This window comes from Prunus dulcis, chromosome 3, assembly GCF_902201215.1.
Source record: "Prunus dulcis chromosome 3, ALMONDv2, whole genome shotgun sequence".
In the NCBI taxonomy this organism is placed as follows: domain Eukaryota; kingdom Viridiplantae; phylum Streptophyta; class Magnoliopsida; order Rosales; family Rosaceae; genus Prunus; species Prunus dulcis.
Window position 1 is genome coordinate 148,623 of NC_047652.1, and position 23,307 is coordinate 171,929.

Here is a 23,307-nt window from a genome sequence, read left to right on the forward strand (position 1 = left end):
TTGTAAAGGTTTTTATGTGGAGCCCACTAACTATTCATTTGGAGACTTTGGGTAAAGTTTGTCTGCAACTTTCCCTTAGTGCACATTCACGTGGGTTGGCTACCTCCACCAATCTGCCTATAAATAAGGCATTATCCTGCCTTTGCATAGACACCTCCAGAGAGAGAAGAATGAGAATCAGGCAGAGAAGAGGAAGAGAAGGAAGAAAGAGGGTGAGTGAGTGGAGAGGAAAGAGAGCAGAGAGAAATTCTCCAAGAGAGAAAATTCAGTGAGCCACACATATTGTAAACACTAAAGTTGTAGCCATATTATTTTATGTAGTGAAAAGTTACTGCTGCTGCTCTCCGAGGACGTAGGCATAGCCGAACCTCGTTAAATGCTGTGTCTCATCTACTATACGTGCAGCTCAATATTCGCACATATTCCAGTACATTTTATAACAGTTCTATCAATTTTCTTATTAACAGGTCTAGGAGAATAACAATCAAACACACCAAGCTACAATATGACTAGTCAACAACTAGCCATAAGACTCAATAACTATGCACTCAATCAATTGAATAACTTGCAAGCTTTAAAAAAAAAAAAAAGTGACGATCTACGCATTAAGAATGATCCATCAAGCTAGGCATCTCCGGTTTTAACAACTATAATCAACATTTGTGTGCATTCATTCAAATATTGCAAAGTAAGCAGATAGTACATATCCAAGACCCTTTTTATTTTTTATTTTACCATGTATGTGTATTGAAATTATTTTAATTCATAATTTAAATTTTTTTATAGAATATTTTTCTTATTGAGAGGGGCGATAACATATTAAATTCACACACACTACACACAGATGTTATGTTAGGACTTGAACCCCAGACCTCTCTTAGAGAGCAATTGCTCAAAACTACTACACTAGTGGGTCATTAGACATAAAAATGTAAAAAAATGTGGATTTACCATATCATCCTCATTTAATTAATAATTTTAATTCTTAACGTTTGAATTAACAAATGATATTTTTTGATATTTTGAATGTTTTAGTATTCTCTGCCTTTTGCTTTATATATATAGATGAAGCGTATCTATATTGTCAATTCCTTCATTCCCATATTCCTAATTTTTCCGACATTTACTTCCTAATTCCTGATAAATAAATATGTCAAAAAAAAAAAAAAACAAACGTGTGTTAGCATTTTAGTTTATCTTTTCCTCTTTTCTTTTGTCGAGTCTCAGCACTGTCGTTTTACTTTGTTTAAAGATAAGAAAACGGTGGTTGGTGACCTGTGTTTCTTCATTTTTAGCTGGTGCTGATTCCTCCTCCCTGCCAATCGCCATGAGCACCGCCAGGCTCGCAGACCTCCCTTCGCTAGCGGCCAATCAGCCTCTTTTCTTTCCTGCACCTCACGGTCACAGACCTCCCTCCGTTTATGTGGGCCCCAAACCAAACAAAGCCACCCCTTCCCTAAAGTTGCGATGCTCGGTAGCCAAAGAGTCCACGATATCTCCATTGGGTGTGAGTGGAGAGGGTGGGCAGTTGGGCGCCGTTGACTGCGTTGTGGTGGGCGGTGGAATCAGTGGGCTCTGCATCGCTCAGGCGCTGGCCACCAAGCACGGCGACGCCGTTCCGAATGTCATAGTGACGGAGGCCAGAGACCGCGTGGGAGGCAACATAATCACCGTCCAGAAGAACGGCTATCTCTGGGAAGAGGGCCCCAATAGTTTTCAGCCGTCGGATCCCATGCTCACCATGCTGGTATTGCTCTTCTCTGCTCTGCTTTGCTTTGCTTTGGTAGCGAGGTGGAATTTAAGTTAAATTAATCACAAATTAGTGAGCTAGATTAGACTGCTAGTGTGCTGGTGCTATGACTGTGAATGTGAATTGGTTATTTGTGTTTGGTAGGTGGACAGTGGTTTGAAGGATGATCTGGTTCTTGGGGATCCTAATGCACCTCGGTTCGTGTTGTGGGACGGCAAGTTGAGGCCTGTACCCTCCAGCCCAGCTGACATACCTTTCTTTGACTTGATGAGCATCGGCGGCAAACTCAGGGCTGCCTTTGGCGCTCTTGGCATTCGCCCTTCCCCTCCTCCTCCAGTTTGTCCTCTTCTTGTCTCTTTTCTATGTAATTTTCATTAATTGTTTCACGATTCTCACTCATTCCTCAATTCCTCAACTGTATTTCTCATTTCGCTTAATCTTTCACAAAAGTGACAGGGTCATGAGGAATCAGTCGAAGAGTTTGTGCGTCGTAATCTCGGAGATGAGGTTTTTGAACGCTTGATTGAGCCCTTCTGTTCAGGTCATTATTATAAATTCATTATATACTCTCTTCTCTTCTTGCATTACCTTATTTATTCTCTGCATTCACTTCCTGCTTCCTGCAAATGGATCCTAAGGTTGGTTCGTTCTCAATCCAACTGTTGTGTATAGCATTTACACCTTAAACCACACCCATTTTGAGGAAAAGAAGTTGTTTGCACTTAGTTTCATCATTTATGCAAGCAACCACCCTGTGACATCAAATTGGCCATAGCAGACAATGTTACCTTACACAAATTTTATATGACACTTTGAACTGGCAGCATTTCACATAGGATCTGAAATTTAACCACATTCATTTATTTACCCATCCTCAGTTATCTACACAAACTGTGCACTTTGAACTAAGTTACTGACTCGATAAAACTTCCTGTAAAAGTTGTTCATTTTAACTTTACATTCTTCCATTAAGTTTTTAAAAGTGGTGTGGCTTTTTATCACCTTATCAGGTAATGGTGGTTTCATAGTTGCCTTGAAACTTTTGTCATGTTCAGGTGTTTATGCGGGTGATCCTTCAAAGTTAAGTATGAAAGCAGCATTTGGCAAAGTTTGGAATCTAGAGCAAAATGGGGGCAGTATCGTTGGTGGCGCTTTTAAAGCAATCCAGGAGAGGAAGCGTGCTCATAAGACACCTCGAGATCCGTAATAACATATTTTTGTTTTGAAGTTATTTTATGATTTAACTATTAAAGTTTATTTTCAATGTCCTGATTTTAGTTATTTATAGGCGCCTACCGAAACCAAAGGGCCAAACAGTTGGATCTTTTAGGAAGGGACTTTCTATGTTGCCGGATGCAATTTCTTCAAGGTACCCTCTTTCAGCAAAATGAGTGCTCTAGTTGGATGATCAGCCTTCTTTATTTGCAAGTAGAGAAACATCTCTGTGGGGTTTCTTTCATATGCAACATGTGTTGTATTTTTCTCAGCCGTGATAAGCCTACTGTGTTGTGTTTATGTTGGCAGGTTGGGAAGCAAAGTAAAGTTATCTTGGAAGCTTTCAAGTATCAGTAAACTGGATAAAGGAGGGTACACTTTGACATATGAAACACCAGAAGGATTGATTTCAGTACTGAGTAAGAGTGTTGTGATGACTGTTCCATCCCATGTAGCAAGTAGCTTATTGCGTCCTCTATCTGTAGGTTTCTTTCTCACATACTTTGTTATCTTTTACTTCCACTTGTTTGACTGTTAAATCTTGATTTCTGAGGCATTTAAAGTTGGTGGTGTTTGGCCAAAATTCTGTCCTAATAAGAACACGTCTATAAATAGCGGTTATCTACAAGACTAATCAGGGCGGTTTTATTTTTATTATTTCTTGTTTTTTGCATTTTGTTACTTTGAAGCTGACATTCCAAGTTGTTTTCTTCTTGCCTCTTGCTTCTTTCTGCAGGGTGCTGCTGCAGATGCACTATCAAAATTTTATTACCCACCAGTTGCAGCAGTTTCTATTTCATATCCAAAAGAAGCAATTCGGACTGAATGCTTGATAGATGGTGAACTGAAGGGTTTTGGTCAATTGCATCCTCGTAGCCAAGGGCTGAAAACATTAGGTAGGTTCCCTTTGGTTTAAAAATTCATTATCTATGCCACTAACTGATGCTTAACATCAGTGGTCACCATTTGTTGCTGAGTTTAGTCTGTGGGTTTTGCAGGAACTATATACAGCTCATCACTCTTTCCTAATCGTGCACCACCTGGAAGGGTACTGCTCTTGAACTATATTGGAGGTGCCACCAATCCTGGGATTTTGTCAAAGGTAAATGTCATATGATATCGCATCTTGTGTTGGGAAAGATGCATGGCATAACTGGCATTATATTTAGGAGGACTGTGTTGGTAAGGCTGGTGCTATTGGCATTTCAAGCAGGTCTCAAAATTTACTTCATTTCATGAATGGCATGATATTTCAAGTGAGTTTTGCCCTATAAGAGAACCCCCTTCCACCAAAAAAAAGAAGAAAAAAAAGGAGACATGCATGCTGTTTTGCACCAGAAAAGAAGACATACATTGATCCAATATCCTTTTTCCACCTTTGTAATTTCCTTTATTGACTATCTTTTAAAACTTTTATTTTGAGCATCAATGTTGAATCATTGATACTTAGAATTATAAGAAAGATCATTGATGGTTTTCCATATTAGCACCATAATTTTGTATCTATGATTAGTCAAGTAATCATGCAAGAAACTTGTGTCTTCATGCAAATGAGTTTGGTATCATGTGGCAAAATTTGTATTTTGTCTTTGGGTGCAGATTTTATTTTGCAAGGCATTGTGCCATTGCTGCTTCTTTTTTCTTTTTCTTTTTTCCTAGTCTGTCAATTTGTGTGGCGCATGTGCATATACATATAAATTTACATTCTAATGTTTCTTTTCTTTGAACTCTTTTTAAAGTAAAAATATATGTTTATTAACAGAAAGAGAGCGAGCTTGTTGAAGCAGTTGATCGAGATCTGAGAAACGTCCTCCTAAACCGCAATGCTAAGGACCCACTTGTATTGGGTGTGAAAGTATGGCCACAAGCCATTCCACAGTTCTTGGTTGGTCATTTTGATGTCCTAGATGCTGCAAAAGCTGCTTTAAGTGATTCCCAAGGGCTGTTTCTGGGTGGCAACTACGTCACTGGTGTAGCCTTGGGTCGATGTGTTGAGGGTGCTTATGATGTTGCAGCTGAGGTGGCTAATTTTGTATCACGATATGCTTACAAATAGTACAGTTAAAGGTGATCCTGCATCCTGTAGAAATGGTATGTTGGGAAGTGGAACTTAAGATGTTCATTGGACGTGCTGGGTAGCCAGCTTTTCAAATAGAGTTGCTTCTCCTTTTAGGTATTTTGGTTTTGTCTTGTTATTTGTACTTGTAAATACCTGGGACTCTAGCATTAATAATATATTAAGTGCCAAGTTCTGTAATTACCTGGAGCTCTGGATGTACTTGATGGTTGCCAAAAGCCGTGTGATTAAATTCAGTGACACTTGAACGAGTTTCCAGCTTATATCCTTCGGAGGAAAGGGCTGATAAATTGGTCCTTGGTCTTATTGGTTGCCAATGTTCTTAGTGTTTTGATTTATAAATTATTCGTAGTGTTAATCTTGATGTTCTTAGTTACCCATCTCTCTGGTTGTGAATGTCAATGTGTGGAACATGAGTAAATGAAATTTTATTTGGTTTCTCTTAGTTGTTACTCTGGTGACATATTACTTGTTACAGATTGATATAGATCTTACATTAATTCTAAAAGCTCCCCCGCCCCCGTAGCTAGCCACCACATCACACCCACACTATCTTGTTTGGAATGCGCTGAGTTATTCTTTTCTTTTGCTTTTGGAGTGTTGCCAATGCCGAGGCAAGGCATCATTCGAAAAACTTGAAAAGCGTTGATTAGGAAAGGAAGCATCAGCCAGCCATACACATATCCTGGGAAAGCAGGTTGAGACATTAACGCGCCGGCCGCCAAGGTTACCGAACACTAGGAGTAGGAGAAGGGAAGGGAGCACATGTTTGGTGGTTGATGTCAATAGCTTTAGTAGGCGAGGGTGAGTGTTGGGGTGAGGTTGAGGTCTCTTGGTAAGTTGATACAATACAAGCATGGCAATGCATATGTGTTGGGAGAACAGGACATTGAGATCTAAAAGACTAAAAGTAGCTGCGAGTTGCGGAAAGCTTTTTCTAGAGTTGAATTTCAAGAAACAGACGTTTCGCGTGTTTCAAAGAGATGAAGGCTAATTAATTGATTCAAGGAACAATACTTATGATAATGGTAGGGGTGGTGGGGAACATCCACTTTTTTTTTTTCTGCCTTTGTTTCTTCTAAGTCCTCATTTCAATTCCTTCTTCTGAATCTATAATCTCCTCCTATAGCAATTGGCGTATCTTTAGGCGTAAGCAAAGATATTCATGTTCCCTTGGCCTCGTGAAAAAACATGGAAAATCTAACATATCACAAAAAGTGTGAAAAACAAGAAGTAAAAGTGGTGTCTTACTATTATTACACACAGTTTATGCACGTGGAGCTGGGGAAAAGATGCCAATGGAGACAAAGCAAATTATTCATTAGGGAAAAATTAATTTAGAGATCTCCTCTCAACTTTGGACTTTATTCCACTTTGCCATTCTAACTTTCAATTTAGTTTTGAGTCTTCTTAAGCTTTGAGTTCACGCGGATGTCTCCTAACCGCAATTATGTTACAATTTTTCTTCAATTTTGATCACGTGTAATTGACACGATTAACTTTAATAAGCATATACGTCGACTGAAGGAGTTTAGACCGTAATTAGATGACAATTTCTTGAACATTAGTTATATTCGTATATTTTATGTTCAAAATAATGTTGCATGTGTATCCTGTACGATGTTTGTTAAGCATATATATGTCCATCCCCCCTAATCAATCATCGTTTGTTGCTAAAGTACATTAGTGAAATATTATTAAGATTATATATGGTATGCTACAAATTACACCAATGCCAATGCCCTTGATGATGTCCTGTGACTCTATACCCAAGGTCCCCATGCGTAACACGATAATTATATCCATTGAACATTGATTTGGAGATTCTCTTTAATTAAAATTAATCTAATATTTGTCTCTTGCTATGTAAACATCGGAGATCGTTCCTTTTTGCTTCCAAATTGAAGGTCCAAGACGACTCCACGACCACAAACAGAGTCTCATTCATTATTGAGTTTGTGGTCAGAAAAATAATATAAAAGAAGAGAGAGAGAGAGAGAGAGAGAGAGAGAGAGAGTCTAGATTCATTTCCTCAACCACATACAAAACAATTGATATCAAACCAACTTAATTCTCTTAAGATTTCCATTTCTTAATAGAATTTGTCCCTGATTAATTTGCAATGGCTAAAGTGAGATCTGACAGAATGTTAAACAGTTGTTGACTGACTGACGTTGTGTTCCAAATTAAGGTACCAAAAAACACAAGGTATTATTATTGCTCTTCTTGCCTGTAACTTGACTCTGTAAAAGCAAGCTTGTGAATCCCATTTTTGATTCCTTTTATTTGATGTGAAATAAAGTTGGGAGGGGAGGGAGCCATATGAATATGATATCTTTTATTTGATGTGAAATAACTTGCAAATTTTCAAAAGTTTCACCTCAGCATCAGCATCAGCCTGTGAACTGGATCTTTAAACGTCAACAAAATGCAATCTTCATTCATTCATTCCTTTTGTTTTTCTTCAGGTTGGTTGTATTTCTCACATCTTCAACATTGCATTCAAGTTTGAAATGGAATTTCGATGTAAGTCGCTTTTTGACACGTGTACCTGTCGGCTAGACTGAGAACATTATTTGGATTCTCAGGTCAGGTGGACTCTAGTATAATCAAATCGAAGAAATGCCTGCCTTCCCCAGGATATATATATAAACACAAGATACGTGGCTGGCGGCTTCTTCAATATAAATGAATGAATGTAATTAAGCGATGGGCAGAGGCAGAGCTCCTACAAGTAGTACTAGTTGTTCTTCATCTATTGACAGTAGCAACCACCCAGGCCCAGCTCTCTCAACAACGCCATCATCATCTTCCCAAACCCTCCCATCTTCTTTCTCACACTCACAGTTCAGACAGTTAAAGAGAGATCTTAGCACAGATCTCAGGCTTGGGCTTAGCTTATCACCCTCTGCCTCTCACTCTCAACAACACAACCCTTCTGTTGCAAGGTACATATATATATATATGTACATGCATGCATGGTACATGCCACACGTACGTGTGTGTATGCCATGATCCATGAAGCTCTCATCAACAACTTCATGAATCCATTAATGCTCCATTTGATAATATATATATATATATATATTATGACTTCTACCATTACCTACATATATGAACCATGAGGATTACTCACTAACATATGGTATTTATATGATTTGATAATAGGGGGTCATCGTCGGATTGGGCGTATTCAAACCAGCCGAAGGAGGAGGCGATGAATAATTATGCAGCAGCTGCAGCAGATGAAGGCAGCAATGATAATGATGATCACACCACATCCACCTTCTATGTGAAGGTTTACATGGCAGGCCATGCTATTGGCAGGAAGTTGGATCTATTAGCGCATGATGGTTTTCATGACTTGATACGAACACTGGAACATATGTTCAACACCAACATTCTCTGTATGTAACTTAACTTTGCTTCATCAATTTCCAACACATCTAATACTAGTTGGTTTTTGGAAATTTTGTTTATATATATTTGAATCACTAATGTTGAACTAGTAGAAAATTTGTAGCTTGTGTAGAAGTAGTAGTGATTGTGATTGAAATATATATACATATAACTGCAGGGGGAGATGAGGTGGATAGAGTGCACTCTGAGTCTGGTCGTGATGTTCATGTTTTGACATATGAAGACGAGGAAGGGGATTGGCTGATGGTGGGGGATGTTCCTTGGGAGTAAGTAGTCAATCTAATTAATCTTTCTGCATTATAAATGCACAATAATCCTCCTCCTCTTAATTTGCTTAATTAATCAATCCCGAATTCCCAATTCCCAGTCAGTTTAATAATGATGGATCAAACTGCTTTTCTTGTGCTTAATTTCTTTCTTTCTTTCTACATTTAATGCATGCACGCAGGATGTTCTTGTCCGCAGCGAAAAGATTGAAGATCACAAGGACTTTTCCATGCTGATTTTTACATCATCTCCCTCCTCCAAGTCCAGGGGTTTTGAATTTTTGGGACGGGCTAAGTCAAGTGAGTGTGAGAGAAGAACAGTAGAGATTTTTAGTCTGGAACGATGAGTTTACTGATAGGGCGTTGGGCTCGAAGCTGGGCCTCAGAACGTATAGGTATATTAGAGCCCAGAGGGTGGGTTATTTTGTTTTATTTTCCTCATCTTTGTGCTCATCTTTCTTTCAGCGTACTTAATTGCATGGGTGCGTGACTGTCGCTAGCATAACTCATCCGTTTCGAGAGAGATGTATTTTGTATGTTAATGATGTTTCACAAGTTACAACTACATAAACTGTATGCACCCCTTCCCTTGTATAAGGTCATGTCCCTCATAAACTTAAAAGGCATACAAATTACAATGGCATGCAGGAGATGACTACGGATCAGTAGTCTCATTGGTAACATACCTTTTTAAGGGAAGAAAACATTTCAGAAGAGCAGCTTACAAATGAACACAAAATTTACAGATAAAGGTGAACAAAAATTATTGTCACATCTTTCCAAAACTTTGGTATGCTGTGTCTGTAGACAAGAAAAAGTACTCAAGGGAATATGACTAAAACACCTACATATATAGAAGATCAAATGGGGACAGTTTTACAAAAGATCATCAAAGTAATCTAGACCTGTAACAAAAAGAAATAATTGTAATCCAGATCTTGCCAATTTCCCATATCAAGAGATGACACATCCCGCGATCAATCATCCTCTAGGCGCATGGAGACTGACATTAATGATGGATAGAACATGGCGTGGTTGTTACTTCCAGTGATAGCACCACCAGCTCACCCTACATTTTCATTAACACTTGAAAGGACTCCATGAAATGAGAAACGACTTAAGAATTTCATTCACTTGCAAGAGATATAACTATTCAATCAAATGACAATTATTTGAAAAGTCGGAGACATATAGCATATTGCTTAAGCTAAATTAATCAAACCTCAATACAGAAGCCGTGCAAAAATTGTGTTGTAAAATTACACTAATTTTTAAAGACCTGAAAATGTTCTTGCCAAAGTAATGAAAATGGTTATAAAATCAAGGCTGCAAATGTTGAAATTGGTAGGAAGGCTTCAAATTTAAAGAGAAATATAACCAGTAAATATTTTTAGCAAGCACCAGACTAACGTTCAATAAGTAAATGAAGGGAAAATGTCAGCAATTAGTATAACATAGCACTCAATTAATTTTAGAATTCAGAATATAGATTTGAGTCAGCAACTAGTATAACATAGCACTCAATAAAATTTCCTTGTACAACTATAATTGGGTAGTCCAAATGATGATTAAAATGACTATTTGGAATACTGAGCAGTTGCTGCTGCTCCCTTCTTCCATTGTGCCGCTTCAATACCTGTTCAGATTCTCAGAAAACCCAATAAAACGTAAAACTCAAACCAATACAAACAAATTAAGAAGAACAAATAGAGCAACACAATTAAAATTGAAACCGTTCGAACCTGCAAGGCACATGGCACATATATCTCATCTTTCCACTACCAGTGGCCTTCAATTGGATTCTCCTCACACTACCAGTTGCCTATTTCTGAAGATCATGAAAATCATCTTATCAACTATCTAAACCCAAGCTATTCTTAATCTGTATATTTTAGAAAGACAAGCAAACAGAAATTCAAAGATGCCAAAACTGACTGCAAATAGAGACGCCCCGTCTCGTGACTCTGTTTCCTTCATCACTATGTTTCCTTAAATCTGTGTTCTCTCTATGTTCAGGGTTTCCTCCATACATAAAGAGAACACAGATGTAAGGAACATTTTTCAGGTAACTTTTCTCATATAGTAGTTATGTTATTCCCAGAATAAGTTTCCTTAGTATCCATGAAAACTTACCTTGCTGCATATATAATCTAATGCAAATTGAAATAATAGATACTTTGTTCCAAAATTTTGAATTAATTTGCATATTAACTAAAATTCTTTTTCTTTTTGGTTCCAAACAGTATGCTAGAGAACATATTTTGAGTACCTAACTTTTAAAGAGAAAATAGCACAATCCCATTAAGCATGGTGAAACAAATGTATAAGGCATACACTGGAGTAAGGAAGCCTAATATAGTATATGTATAATACCTGCAAGTCGTATTTTAGACCTTTGCAATTTCCTGAATCTCTCAAAACAATTAAAGATTTTTTTAATTTCATAATGATACAAAAGAAGAATAATAGATCATGAATATTCTGTTTGGCCACTGAGAAAATCTTGGAAAATAACGGGAAAAAAAAACTAAAAGCACTCTCTTGAGACAATGAAAAGATTGTGAAGACGAGTGTGGTGAAAGAGTGATGGAAGAACAATTTGAGAAAGCTAATTTCGATAATCTGGAAGAAAATTTCATAAAGTTACTTCTAATCTCTACCAGGTGTTTTGCTTTAGATACAAATGTTTCTGAATTGTTATGTAAGTAATTGCATTGCAGAGGTATGAACATTAAGCATCAACCGGGTTATTCAACTAAAAAGCATGAAGAATTATTTGAAACAAGCTGCAACTTCTCATTCCCACAAAATTTCAGTTTTCTTAACTAAAGAGTACAAAAACAAATGACTCTGTTACATAAGGCAATAGAGAAATATAATACTTGAAGGTGATGCCTTTGTCTTTCAGAGAACATTTCTCTGAACATCGAGTATGGGGAAAAGGTAAAGGCCTTGTGTTGCTAACAGGTTCTAGAGCCTTGCATATAGCATGCTGAATTCTCCATCGAGCAGGATTAGACATATATAGTATTTCAGGCCAAAACATATAATCAACCCTTTCAGGATATATCTTGAGGCTGGAGTCCCTACAAATCCATTAATTTACCAGCGCTCTCTTGGCCGACCATCTGGCAACACCGGAACAAGTACCTTTCCATCATTCTGTCTCGAATTATCTTCATCTTTGACTGGTTTGCTCACTCCAATATTCAGTGTTTTCCCATCTTCGTCGAAATCTGGGGGTGTATCATCATCTTCATCACTCCAATCATCTTCATCATCATCTTCGTCATTGTCAAACTCATCATCACTCATAAAGTTCTCAGCATCAGACCATTCCTCACCCTCCTCAAGAGTTCCACCTTTTGCCTCATCATTTCCTTCTGCACCATCTGCCTCACTTCTGGGAGCACCCCTTCGAGGAAACCGAGGAACAGATATAATAGATCGAAGCTTCTCCTTTATGATCAACAAACGATCCTTGTCTATCAATTGGGAATCACGATATGCTTCCCTAAGGAAAACTGAATCCCTATCTCCTTTCAAGGACACGTAAAACATATCAGGGTGCCTTATCAGCATACCCCTCACCTGCTGAGAGAACCTAAACTCTTCTCGAAAATGAGTAAGGTGATCCACAAGAGTCCTCTTCTCCACAGTAAGACTCAACATCTCATGAACAACTGCACAAGCATGTTTCTCTTTCTCAATTGTACCTGACCTCAGGCCCGAGAAATCAGAGTAAGGGGATATGTAAGGTATGTCCCTGAACAGGCATATCCTTCTCATCTCACCCTTGGAAAGATTAAGACCCTTTGGCAGTTTTAGTCTATTGAACTTGAGAGGCCTATCTATAATTAAATCTTTCTCTTCTATTTCTCTAACCCGGTTTTCCTCTTCGGATAACTCAGCTGCTGAAACTGCAAGCTCAGGATCCCAATGAGTTAATTCTAAAGCCGGACCTCTTGCAGTTGCAACAACTTTAAAGAACTGAGGGTACCGGTGACAAATTGTATCACGAAACTCTAAAGGAAGCCCCAAATCATTCCTCAAATGGGCAATCTTCTCCAATAAAATCCGCTTATCCAATGACATCATCAACAATTTCCTCAACTTCACGACTAGCAAGTCTTCCATCTCATTCCTGACCTTCAACTCCTCAAAATAAAGCCTTTCTGCTTCCGGCGTCAATTTGAATTGCAAAGAGTAAACCCCTTCTTCAACAATCTCAAACACTGCAGGGAACTTCTTTAACAAGGCAATAAAACGACGCTTTTTCTGCAGACCCAAGTCTCTTCTGTACCTACCTAACTCTCTAAGCGACATAACTCTATCAGGTTGGCTCACTAAAATTTTTCGTATCTTCAAAACCAGCTTCAACTTTTTGTCCTTTTGAATTACGTTGTCAAAGGGAAGCTCTTTCCTTCTCTTCACAGCAGCACTTATTGGCCCAAACGGGACATGGTTTTTTGTCAGGTTTCCCAAAGGAACATCTCTCCCATGTAAAACCAGACTCTGTCCCCAGAATAGCGATTTTTCTGGCAGTATCTTTGAGACTGACAAATGGGTTTTCGTAGATTGTTTGGGTTGTAGAAGAAAAGGAGATTTGTATGAGAGAAAAAAGGGTAAAGAAGGGGACGGTGAGGCTTTGGTTGAAGAAAACAAGAGCTTCGGTTCCATTTGGAGCTACTACTTATAGACTACAAGAGAGAGCATAATCCAGAGACAAAGAGGATGCAAAAGAGGCAAAATTGAATGCTGAAGCAAACGACTCACCTGGATATTGGAGGCTGAAGCTTGTGGTTAGGGGATTCAGAGATGGAGACGAACTGAAGAAGACGGAGGAGAGGAGCAGCAAGGCTCGCTGCGGCTCCTGCGGCGGCGGCGGCGGCTTAGTGTGAAGGTGAAGCAGAGAGTTTTGGGGTGGAAGGTGATGGGATAAGGGAGAGGGGCTGTGGTGTCGGATTATTGCAATTCCAGTGAGTGAGGTCTCTGGCCGTGAGAATAACTGCAGTCTTCTGCATTTAGAGAAATCTTAGCCATTCAAAGAATCTAACGGCTTTAGCATTTCCACATCAGCCTTAAGTAAGTGTGATGTGAAACGCAGCGTTTTAATTCCAACCCATCTCTTTTTTTTTTCTTTTCAAGTATTATACAGTTTGCCCAAGGGAGTTTTCTTTCTCTAATATAATTCTTGTGGTTGCCAGTTGCTTGTTATTCAAGGTAAATTTCTAGGCACTTCCTTGAATTGTCATGTTCCTTGCTAGGCTATAATTTCGGTTTTGCCTTCTTTGGGTGGTTCATTCATTTGTGCAGAAAAACACATACAATGTTTTGGAATGGTATGCCAAATTGCTGATGCAGTTAAACTTTTCCTTGAATGCATTGGATGACTTGTAGTGTAGATACTCACGGAAGTGTCAATAGATGTTTATGCTATCCATGTCCACCAGATTGTCCTATTCCGATCGATTACTAGAACGCCTTTGATGGAACTATTTCCTTGCAGTTGGCTTGAGGGTAACAAACTTTCAGGCAGCATCCCATAAATGGGATCATTGAGGGAGTTGCAGGCTATGTCCGTGGTGCATACTTCTTCTCCAATGCTTTAATATTGTTTTTGTTATTCTGATTAAGGCATTTGGATTGGAGAACAACCAGTTTGAAGGGCTAATTTATCGATTTTTGTCCTGCTGTTTCCCATGTGACCTTTTGTGAATTTATGGTGTGCAATGCTTGTTTATGTGCAGCTTTGCTTGTTATTTACTTTCACTGCAGTCTGCAACCATTGTTGAACAAAGAACCATCTTACACATTAACAGTTAGTGGCAAACTGACAGCTGCCTTTGAAAAATTTTGTCCTGATAGAGTCACATTTCCCGCCAATCATAGCTTGTAAGACTCTTATCTCCATATGACGAGAGACAAATGGAATGGATAACTCTTACTTGGATGATTTTGCTTGACAATTATTCTTCTGTTATAAATAAAAGGCTTTACTCTTAATGTTGCCTTTCATTGTGCTTTTGCTCTTTATTAGTTTACACTTTCTCTTTTCCGTTCTGAAATGTTCTTGCCATGGTCAAGCTCAGATAAAGAGAGACAGCAAAGCAAATTCTTGGAACTGATGGATACTTTGATACGGAACACTCTCTCTTGTGATGTCAAAACCCACAGTTTCATCTACCACATCGTTATCGTTTCTTTTGAATTAGACAAACCTGATGTTGGACTTTTGTATGTGTTACAATATTAGACTGATCATCATAAACCAGGGGACTGAACTGCTTATAATATAGCAAATATCAAACTAGCAAGCCTTTTCTATGCAACTCCATAAGCAGGGCCACGGGCAGAACTTTCTTTATGGCTTTTTTGCACCAAGGAAAAAAATAGGGAATACTCAAACACTGGTTTTGGCTTTCAGACACTCCCTGCCCCGAGATTAAAGAAGTGTTTGCTATATCGTATTACTTCTCGCTTTATTTGATCAAGGAAGGTTATAATTAGTGTGTGACATTTTCCATTGCATTTCAACATGCCAGACTCATATGGAGTCTGTCATTTGTTATATTGAATTGTTTATGTATTATGCATATTTGAATGTTTGGTATAGTAGAAAATGTGGTTGGAGTGGTTGTTTCGTTTAACATGGCAGACTCATTCTACAGTTTTGTACTTTATTTCCGAGTTTTCCCTTTTCCTGTTGTTGTCATTTCTTATTTCCTTTCTTGCAACTATCTAAAAGTTAAGTATGTTCGAGTTGTTGTTTAGTTTCTTGCTCTGAGCAATGCAGATTATTGGCTTTACTAATGTTTCATAATTCTGTACAGAGTTTAGGGTGAAGAAGGCGACGAAAATAGTATTTTTCCTTTATTTTTGTTTCTGTTTTTGTCAGTATTTTGCACTAGGACCAACTTGGTTTAGTAATATATGTTTTTATCTAAGCATGACAAATCTAATTTGATATAACAGGGACATGCTTTCTGTGTACATGTTTTCCTAATTATATATATATATATATATATAGCTTAAGCATCCAACAACAGAGTGAGACAAAGTGAGGACATAGCATGAGCCAAAGAATCACACGGCCCCTTTATTATATTCCAACAACTACTCCATGATTGAAGGATCACAACATATTCTATTCATCAAATCTGAAAAAAGGATCACACAGACAGAAATTAAATACAAAACAGAAAACTCCATCAACTCAAGCTCAGTATTAATTCTTATTCCATGTAATATTGTAAGAAAAATATCATAGACATGTTGCAACTTGCACTGCATTCCTGTTTTTTTAACATTAAAAAGACTTCTGATTTGCACAGTCTAAGTCAGATCCAGTATCCACATTCAACAGCTGAGCATATCTTTTGAAATAACCAATCCGATCATTCACTCGTGCGTCGTTTGGTATGCCGCACTCAAGGCCACCGTTGATTATGTTAGTCACCACCCCAAATCCGGCCGTCCGGTTGGCTGCAACATCAGCTTCTGTGGGAATATATCGTCCAACCATGACATCGTGACAAGACGGCTTCGGCTTTTGCTCAGTCATCCAGAACCACAGAGCCGTTTTCAACGCGATCATGGAATTGTTCGCCACTATTTCTGGATTCTTAAGCCCATCAAACCCCAATGCCTTGCCGGCCGGGCCATAATTAAAGTTCCTAATTCATTACCAACGTATGTATTTCAAATCATCAAAAGACAATCCGACAACATAAACATTTGTACGACAAAACCACATATTACCAATTACCATCCATAATATATATATATATATATATATATATGTGACATTGACATGTATATATATTATGTCGATATAGCTATAGATATGATGATCAAGTAATGAAATTAAATTACCAAGATAGTTGAATAGGGCCTCTTCCTTTGTAAGATTTGCCCGGATAGCAGGGCCATTCCTTGTTGGTGGAGTCACAGTAGTCGCTTTGGGGATTGATTTCCTCTTTATAGCACAAACCCCATGCATAGGGTCCATCAGGGGCAGTAGCCCACCCACCTGAAGTCTCGTGAGAGATCTGAGCAAGGAAGGCAGCAATTTCGCGCTTGCGAGTGGTTAAGCTTCCGGTGGTGCCAAATCCAGGGAAGGATTTGGAGGCTTGGATGAAAGAGTTGTAGGCGTAGAAGTCTTTGGCAGGGCATGCGGCGTCGTCCTTGTGTAGAAACATGGTGTGGAAAAGGTCTTTGTTGATCAAAGACGAGATGGGACGACATGATTCGCGAGCAGCCTGAGCACCCCATGATGCATTACTAATACTAAGGCAAAACAAGGTGAATAATGAGAGGAAGATGGAAGATGACAACCAGCTGATTATTGCCATGGATATATAATTAGCGCTTAGGCGTGCATATGTGCTTGGTAATTTGGTTGAATATATAAGAAGGAAGGAAAGCAAAGTCGTTGGCCTTTTATACAGACATGCGCAGTGAAGTGCCGGCCATATATTCATAATTCATTTTTGGAAGAAGAGGACATCGTTTCAGTTGCATTGCATTCAAGCAACTACTAATTAGTCAGAGGTCAACATACAATATTTTAGCTAGCTCAGAGGTCAGCTTAGCTAGTTTCTTACAGACTACTTTACCCAGTCTTCTGTGATGGCCTACTAATTAATATAATGGGCACGATATACTTTTTCCCCTTTATCGGAAGGCAAGAGGCTGACTTAGCCACTTCTCCCCAAAGTGGAGATGTCGTCACCATGCATATACATATATAACAAGACTCAAGAGTGATGAATCAGTAGAGAAGTGGCTGCAGGGATATCGTCAAGTTCAAGTAGTGGAAACTGGAGTGGAAGACTTGGTATTTGCTCACGTGATTCTCATGTCATGTCAGCCAAAATCTTCTCATCAAATCATTTTGATACTTTACCCAAGTCTTTAACTGTGGACTGGATTTATAGAGCCCAACCCAAGTCTTCAACTATGGACTGGATCGATTGAGCCCAACGATGTCTTATCTTTAATTGATCCACCAGCCCAACAAAATGAATTGAACGAAAAAAAAAAAAACAGGTTTAGGGTTTAAGACTTTAAAGTTGAAGTCTTCAACTCCGCCGCACCTCTCTTTCTGTTTCGCATTTGCAAATTGCAAGCCGTAGGTTTCCGGAAGACAGAGAGAGTTGCTGCAAATCGCAATGGCACCAAAAGCCAGACTCCCGAGAAAGACCCGGAACCCCGATTTGATTCGCGGGGTGGGTAAGTTCTCCAGGTCCAAGATGTACCACAAGCGCGGCCTTTGGGCCATCAAGGCCAAAAACGGCGGCGTATTCCCACGCCATGACCCCAAGCCAGCGGCTGAGACCCCAACCCAGAAACCCCCTAAGTTCTACCCTGCCGACGACGTCAAGAAGCCTCTCGTCAACAAGCGCAAGCCCAAGCCTACCAACCTCAGGTTCTCTCATATTCCCTACTTTTAATTTTCAACTTTGCAAAATTTGTTTAATTTGTTTGTCAGTTTATTACTCTTGTTCTTTTTTTCTTTTTTTTTTAAAATTTGTTTGTTTGTATGTAGAGCGAGTATTACTCCTGGCACGGTGTTGATTATATTAGCTGGAAGGTTTAAGGGAAAGAGAGTTATTTTTCTTAAGCAGCTTACATCCGGATTGCTTCTCGTTACTGGTGAGCTTTCCACTTTCATTCATTATCGCTTCATCCATTTTCTGTTGTTGCAGTTTACGTTGTTGTTGTTGTTGTTTTTTTAATGTAATAAGGTAATAATAGTATACTTTCGAACGTTTTCTTAATGACAAATTTGATCAAGCTAATTCGAATTGTTCCATGAGGTACATTTGAATTCTCTTACACTAGTTAATTTGAGCTTATGATTATGTAATGACCTCCACCTTGTTTCTGCCAAATACCCAACAACCTTGTTATGTACAAGCTTTATGTAACAATTCCTTTTTTCCTAAGTTATTGTTTTGTACAAGCTATCCCTCTCCCATGCACGCTTCCTTTCTGTGATTGCTTCCGCTCCTGTAAACTGAGATGCTTTGCAGGGTGATGGGTGGTTCGAATAGGTAGTGGTGGGTAGTTTAAGTGCAGTAGCGAGCATCTGTAACAGCATAGATACATGTGAATGTGTCACCAAATATCACACTTACGTAGTTACTTTATCTAATTTATGCCAATGTGTTTTTCTTGTATTTATGATATCTGTTCCTTTGATTATGCATTCATGATTGGTATAAATAGATATTCTTAGCATTTATGTGGTTAGCTTCACATGGCCTGTTATGATGGGCTTTTACCTTGATTGCTTATATATTTTTTGCTTTTTAATTTTCATAGACAGTTTCGGAATTGGTTTATCCAATGATTTGTCAGTTGTTTCTTTAAGTTGACTGCTTTTGTATATATTCACTTTCTTTTGTTTTTTTAACATGAAAAGATTTTGTGTTATGGTTAAGTAGGGGCCTCAAGGTCCAAAGAAACCAATAGCCACCCAAGGACGGACAACACCCATAAAGTCATTCCTCAGAATGAGCTCAATGCCAACAAAAGAGTTGAGCCCATACATGCCAATCCATTATCCACGAAATTTCTCTCATCTGTGGGAGATGAATTTTCCTATTTAATTTCTATTTATTGCGTAGTGGCTGGGTCATGGGTTTCTAATTGTGGCACTTGTCTGGTTCTCAAAATGAACTTGTTCAGGCAAATTCATGAAATGTATTTCTAACTCGAGTGCTGGTTATATGCCTTTGCAGGGCCATTCAAAATTAATGGTGTTCCTTTGAGACGTGTGAATCAGTCCTATGTGATTGCCACTTCCACCAAGGTTGACATTTCTGGGGTGAATGTAGAAAAGTTTGATGACAAATATTTTGCAAAGGAAGTGGAGAAGAAGAAAAAGAAGGGAGAGGGAGAATTTTTTGAGGCAGATAAGGAGGTTAGTTTTATCTTCTTTTTACTTGTATATATTTGTAGAGCAAATTTAGTTATCATCTGTTCTTGCTACTGTCTTTGCGGACTTAGATGTTGTGCAAGTTGAAATGTTTATGGGTGCCATCAGGATCTATTAATTATGTATAGTTTTCTAAGCATGAGAAAAAGAAATACCAGAGTGTTTTTTTTGGTATAGATATTTTGTAATTGTTAGGTTTTCCCTTTGCATTGTCTCTCCACTCCTATCAATATCTTTCCATCTTCCACTGCGTCTTTTATTTGTTTCTTTCTCCATTTTCGCTCTCTCTTTTCCATGTTATATGAAGATAGTATTGTCTTCATTTATTTGTTACTGGTCTGATCCCTTTGAGCCCTGTTATGTTTAAGTTTTGTGTTGGGGATATTGGAGAATAGCATCCATTACTGACTGTTCCTGTCTAAATATTTTACTTTGAATTAATATTTTCCCAACAACAAAATGTAGGAAAAGAATGTCGTCCCGCAAGGAAGGAAAGACGATCAGAAGAGCGTGGATGCTTCATTTATAAAGTCCATTGAGGCTGTCCCAGACTTGAAGACATACTTAGCTGCGAGATTCTCTCTTAAGTCAGGCATGAAGCCTCATGAGCTTGTCTTTTAGACGATTCTCTCATATATTACTCTTTAGGATAAATTTACTGCTCCTAGACTTGTTTGTTTCAGACTATCCGCAATTTTGTATTATCATTATCATTTTATTGCCAGATCCAACCTTCTGTATTGATCGGTTTTGCATTATGAAAGTTTTATTCTTTCGGCCATTTTGATTTTTTGGTTGACCTTGCGGATCAGTACAGTTGCGATCAAACAACAACTGGAAATCCGTATCACATCACATAAGCATGGAATACACTTTTATTGCCTTGTTTTCAAGAGATTTGACAACATTCTTGTGCGACATACATCCAATCTTTTTTCAGTTTAAACAAAGAGCAAAGCAATAAAAAAACACAAAAAGCATATATAGGAGAATTCATTAAAAAAATTTTTGATTTTCTCAATCTAAGTTAGGTCCGGGATCAACGTTAAACAACTCAGCATATCTTTTGCTCAGTCATGACATCGTGGCAAGAGGGCTTGGGCTTTTGCTCAGTCATGCAAAACCATAAGGCAGTTTTGAAAGCAACGACGGCATCGTTTACTACCACTTGAGGATTTGCCAGTCCATCAAACCCTAAGGCCTTGCCAGCCGGGCCATAGTTATAGTTCCTAATAACCGACAACTTTATTATGCATGGATCGGTTACCAAATAATGTTAGTACGATCCTGAAAAATGTTATTACGATCCTGAAAAATGTTTGTGCAAGTGCGTGAGCATACCAAATGGTTTATGCTTTGATAAATAGTTTTGTTGTGTATGGTTTCAAATGTTTTTCGTTTACTTCAACTTAATTAGTTTTAGACTTGACCCAAATGGACAAAGAAAGGTATGTGCTTGCTGCTCGCGCGCGCGCGCCTACGTTTTGGTGTAGATTACACACATGTCGACTACCTCTAGACCTAGACTGGGTTTCTGTCCGAGACTTGTCAACTCTATCATTGGTTCACTTTTCTTGGCTTGTAACTATCTTGATTAGGGTTGAGTGTTTAAGACTTTGTAAACTTGAGTATGTTTACATGTAAAGTTAAACTTTTGTAACTGCATATAAAATTTATTGTAAAAAGTTGTTGACTTGCTGCTGCTGGTGGTTATTAGCTGTCTCAATTACAAAATAGAAAGGAATAATTATATTCCATGATCTTTTCTTTTCTTTTCTTGTCTTTATTGAGATTTTTGTCTCTCAAGAAAAACCAGGTTGCCCGTTGCTTTGCATTGCATGTGATCTTGAATCATGATAAACTCCGTATGCCGTTTGCTTGCCGCTATCGAAGTGAAGGTGATGCATCATGCATTGAATTTGATTGAGTAAGATAATTCAAGTTAAGATGAAATAAAGTCACTGATGAGGAGGATTGAGGACTAGTTCCACTCGTTACGTCTTTGTTTTTCCCTTCAAATCAAACATGGATAATGAAATAAGAACCTAACACCAGATATTTGTAATCGTACGTATTGACTTTGCAGGTGTAAACATGCACAAGGAAAATAATAACATGTTTGTTTTTTTCTTCGAGTTAAATATATATAGACAAGTACGTACCTTCAGATCATTCTCAATGCTATTATTAGTGTAGAATAACCAAGAGAGAGCGACCTTCCAGCTGTGTGTTCTCATTATCAAATGAGGCATCTTCTACCAATGACTTCACTTTTCCACATCTTGACTTGACCAATTAAACTGATGTGCATAATATTAATACGTGATCATGACTATTTAATAATGAATTATTTTTCTAACATATATGATACAAGCAAGGTTACAAATTAACATGAGGTTTACTTTTTATCTTTAGAAAATACAAGGAGACATTTGATGTCATCAACAAGTGGTTTCATTCATAATTTAATTAAAAAAATAAGTTGTGTGTCTTGTCAAGGGGTGACCCATTGTAGTAAAGGGCCTACTTTCAATCTTGCCCTAAGACATAATAAAATATGGGAAGCAATTTGCACACTCTGCTTTTCTCTCCATGCACTTCATTTTTTTATTTTTTCCCTAGGCTTAGGTTAAACAAATCACAGGAGAATCAAGGAACACAGATAAGAGTGCATAAGGAGAAAATGCGAGTGTAAAAATCATTATCCTAAGTTGAATTCGTATAGGAAATTAAAATAAAATTATTTGCTTTCATTTATGCTAATGTATTCAGAATAAATATTAGTTAGGTCCTTCTTTCAATTATACAAAAGTATTCAAGAACGTGTGCCTATTTTTAATTTAAACGGTACTTGTCATTCTTATGCCCCACAATGTGATCATGATAATCTAACCTTCCATTTGTAAGATTTTATAAAGAATTTGACACATTAGAGCATCCACAATGGTTGTTCAATAGTTTAATTTATTGAACTATTTTGGCATCTATTGAATTGAACTGCAATTTTACTTGCAATGGTACAATCCATTAGTTTCAAATCAATATAGTTATCTTTTGTTCACAACACTTGTGCTAATTTAAGCATTGAAGAGGTTTCGGCCAGTACCACACAAGTGCCTAAAGTCTTCACCTTTTCTCTCTCCTTTTGTAGATTCATCCCACACATGTCGTAGAACGCTCCAGACCGAAGGCATGCCTACTTCTGAGTTGAATTCATTTTTGGACATTAACTGGAGTTAAGTGTTGTAGTTGGCTATTTAATTATAAATTTAAGCCAAAGAGGTGGGCGGTGCTAGTAGTAATCTTGGAAATCTAGGGATTAAAGGAAAGTAAACCAACCAATTCTGATATGTAGAAGGTTGGGTATATTATATTATGTGAAGTGTAGAGGTGTAGAATGTTGGGCAGAATGAGGATTGACTTGGGCGATCGAGTAGAGGAAATTATAGGTAAAATCAATTAAGATAAAGGCATACATTAATGTCGATGAAGCAAGTAAATATTGGAGCAAATTAACGAAGATGGAGTAGGTGGAGCATTCTAATCTAGTGGATATACTAATAACTAATATGGGTAAACCCTAGTCCATTAATTCCTACAAGTCAAAATTTTCATCTAACTAGCTTTGATATCT

General features: G+C 38.0%; 5 protein-coding genes and 1 long non-coding RNA gene across 6 annotated transcripts; 3 read left to right on the forward strand and 3 right to left on the reverse strand.

The window, feature by feature from the left end:
* Positions 1-1,192: 1,192 nt before the first annotated feature.
* On the forward strand, positions 1,193-5,482 carry LOC117622733 (protoporphyrinogen oxidase 1, chloroplastic). Its single transcript, XM_034353497.1, has 9 exons — positions 1,193-1,747; positions 1,895-2,086; positions 2,207-2,291; positions 2,806-2,953; positions 3,039-3,119; positions 3,275-3,446; positions 3,702-3,861; positions 3,964-4,067; positions 4,728-5,482. Exons 1-9 carry the CDS (start codon positions 1,328-1,330, stop codon positions 5,019-5,021), a joined length of 1,656 nt encoding a protein of 551 aa, XP_034209388.1. The 5' UTR covers positions 1,193-1,327; the 3' UTR covers positions 5,022-5,482.
* A 2,252-nt stretch (positions 5,483-7,734) lies between these two features.
* LOC117620831 (auxin-responsive protein IAA20-like) lies at positions 7,735-8,965 on the forward strand. The gene is made up of 5 exons (XM_034351073.1): positions 7,735-7,809; positions 7,890-7,990; positions 8,211-8,449; positions 8,620-8,728; positions 8,911-8,965. The coding sequence occupies exons 1-5, from the start codon at positions 7,735-7,737 to the stop codon at positions 8,963-8,965; spliced, it is 579 nt and encodes a 192-aa protein (XP_034206964.1).
* A 1,207-nt stretch (positions 8,966-10,172) lies between these two features.
* On the reverse strand, positions 10,173-13,693 carry LOC117622959. The gene is made up of 2 exons (XR_004585052.1): positions 13,505-13,693; positions 10,173-10,556 (listed from the first exon to the last, which is right to left on the reverse strand). It is a non-coding gene; the product is annotated as an uncharacterized LOC117622959 (long non-coding RNA).
* Positions 11,460-13,703, reverse strand: LOC117622958 (protein WHAT'S THIS FACTOR 1 homolog, chloroplastic). Its single transcript, XM_034353779.1, has one exon. The coding sequence runs from the start codon at positions 13,406-13,408 to the stop codon at positions 11,831-11,833; it is 1,578 nt and encodes a 525-aa protein (XP_034209670.1). The 5' UTR covers positions 13,409-13,703; the 3' UTR covers positions 11,460-11,830.
* A 2,175-nt stretch (positions 13,704-15,878) lies between these two features.
* On the reverse strand, positions 15,879-17,083 carry LOC117622782 (chitinase 10). The gene is made up of 2 exons (XM_034353556.1): positions 16,604-17,083; positions 15,879-16,404 (listed from the first exon to the last, which is right to left on the reverse strand). Exons 1-2 carry the CDS (start codon positions 17,080-17,082, stop codon positions 16,038-16,040), a joined length of 846 nt encoding a protein of 281 aa, XP_034209447.1. The 5' UTR covers position 17,083; the 3' UTR covers positions 15,879-16,037.
* A 721-nt stretch (positions 17,084-17,804) lies between these two features.
* LOC117623296 (60S ribosomal protein L6-like) lies at positions 17,805-20,454 on the forward strand. Its single transcript, XM_034354209.1, has 4 exons — positions 17,805-18,158; positions 18,279-18,385; positions 19,477-19,658; positions 20,139-20,454. The coding sequence occupies exons 1-4, from the start codon at positions 17,902-17,904 to the stop codon at positions 20,292-20,294; spliced, it is 702 nt and encodes a 233-aa protein (XP_034210100.1). The 5' UTR covers positions 17,805-17,901; the 3' UTR covers positions 20,295-20,454.
* Positions 20,455-23,307: the final 2,853 nt, after the last annotated feature.

Coding starts and splice junctions, on each gene's coding strand:
- LOC117622733 (XM_034353497.1), top strand. CDS start 1,328: ATGAGCACCGCCAGGCTCGCAGACCTCCCTTCGCTAGCGGCCAATCAG. Junction 1,748..1,894: donor ATCCCATGCTCACCATGCTG/GTATTGCTCTTC, acceptor TGTGTTTGGTAG/GTGGACAGTGGTTTGAAGGA. Junction 3,862..3,963: donor CCAAGGGCTGAAAACATTAG/GTAGGTTCCCTT, acceptor TGGGTTTTGCAG/GAACTATATACAGCTCATCA.
- LOC117620831 (XM_034351073.1), top strand. CDS start 7,735: ATGAATGTAATTAAGCGATGGGCAGAGGCAGAGCTCCTACAAGTAGTA. Junction 7,991..8,210: donor CACAACCCTTCTGTTGCAAG/GTACATATATAT, acceptor ATTTGATAATAG/GGGGTCATCGTCGGATTGGG. Junction 8,450..8,619: donor GTTCAACACCAACATTCTCT/GTATGTAACTTA, acceptor ATATAACTGCAG/GGGGAGATGAGGTGGATAGA.
- LOC117622958 (XM_034353779.1), bottom strand. CDS start 13,408: ATGGAACCGAAGCTCTTGTTTTCTTCAACCAAAGCCTCACCGTCCCCT.
- LOC117622782 (XM_034353556.1), bottom strand. CDS start 17,082: ATGGCAATAATCAGCTGGTTGTCATCTTCCATCTTCCTCTCATTATTC. Junction 16,405..16,603: donor GGCCCTATTCAACTATCTTG/GTAATTTAATTT, acceptor GTAATGAATTAG/GAACTTTAATTATGGCCCGG.
- LOC117623296 (XM_034354209.1), top strand. CDS start 17,902: ATGGCACCAAAAGCCAGACTCCCGAGAAAGACCCGGAACCCCGATTTG. Junction 18,386..19,476: donor CGGATTGCTTCTCGTTACTG/GTGAGCTTTCCA, acceptor ATGCCTTTGCAG/GGCCATTCAAAATTAATGGT. Junction 19,659..20,138: donor TTTTTGAGGCAGATAAGGAG/GTTAGTTTTATC, acceptor AACAAAATGTAG/GAAAAGAATGTCGTCCCGCA.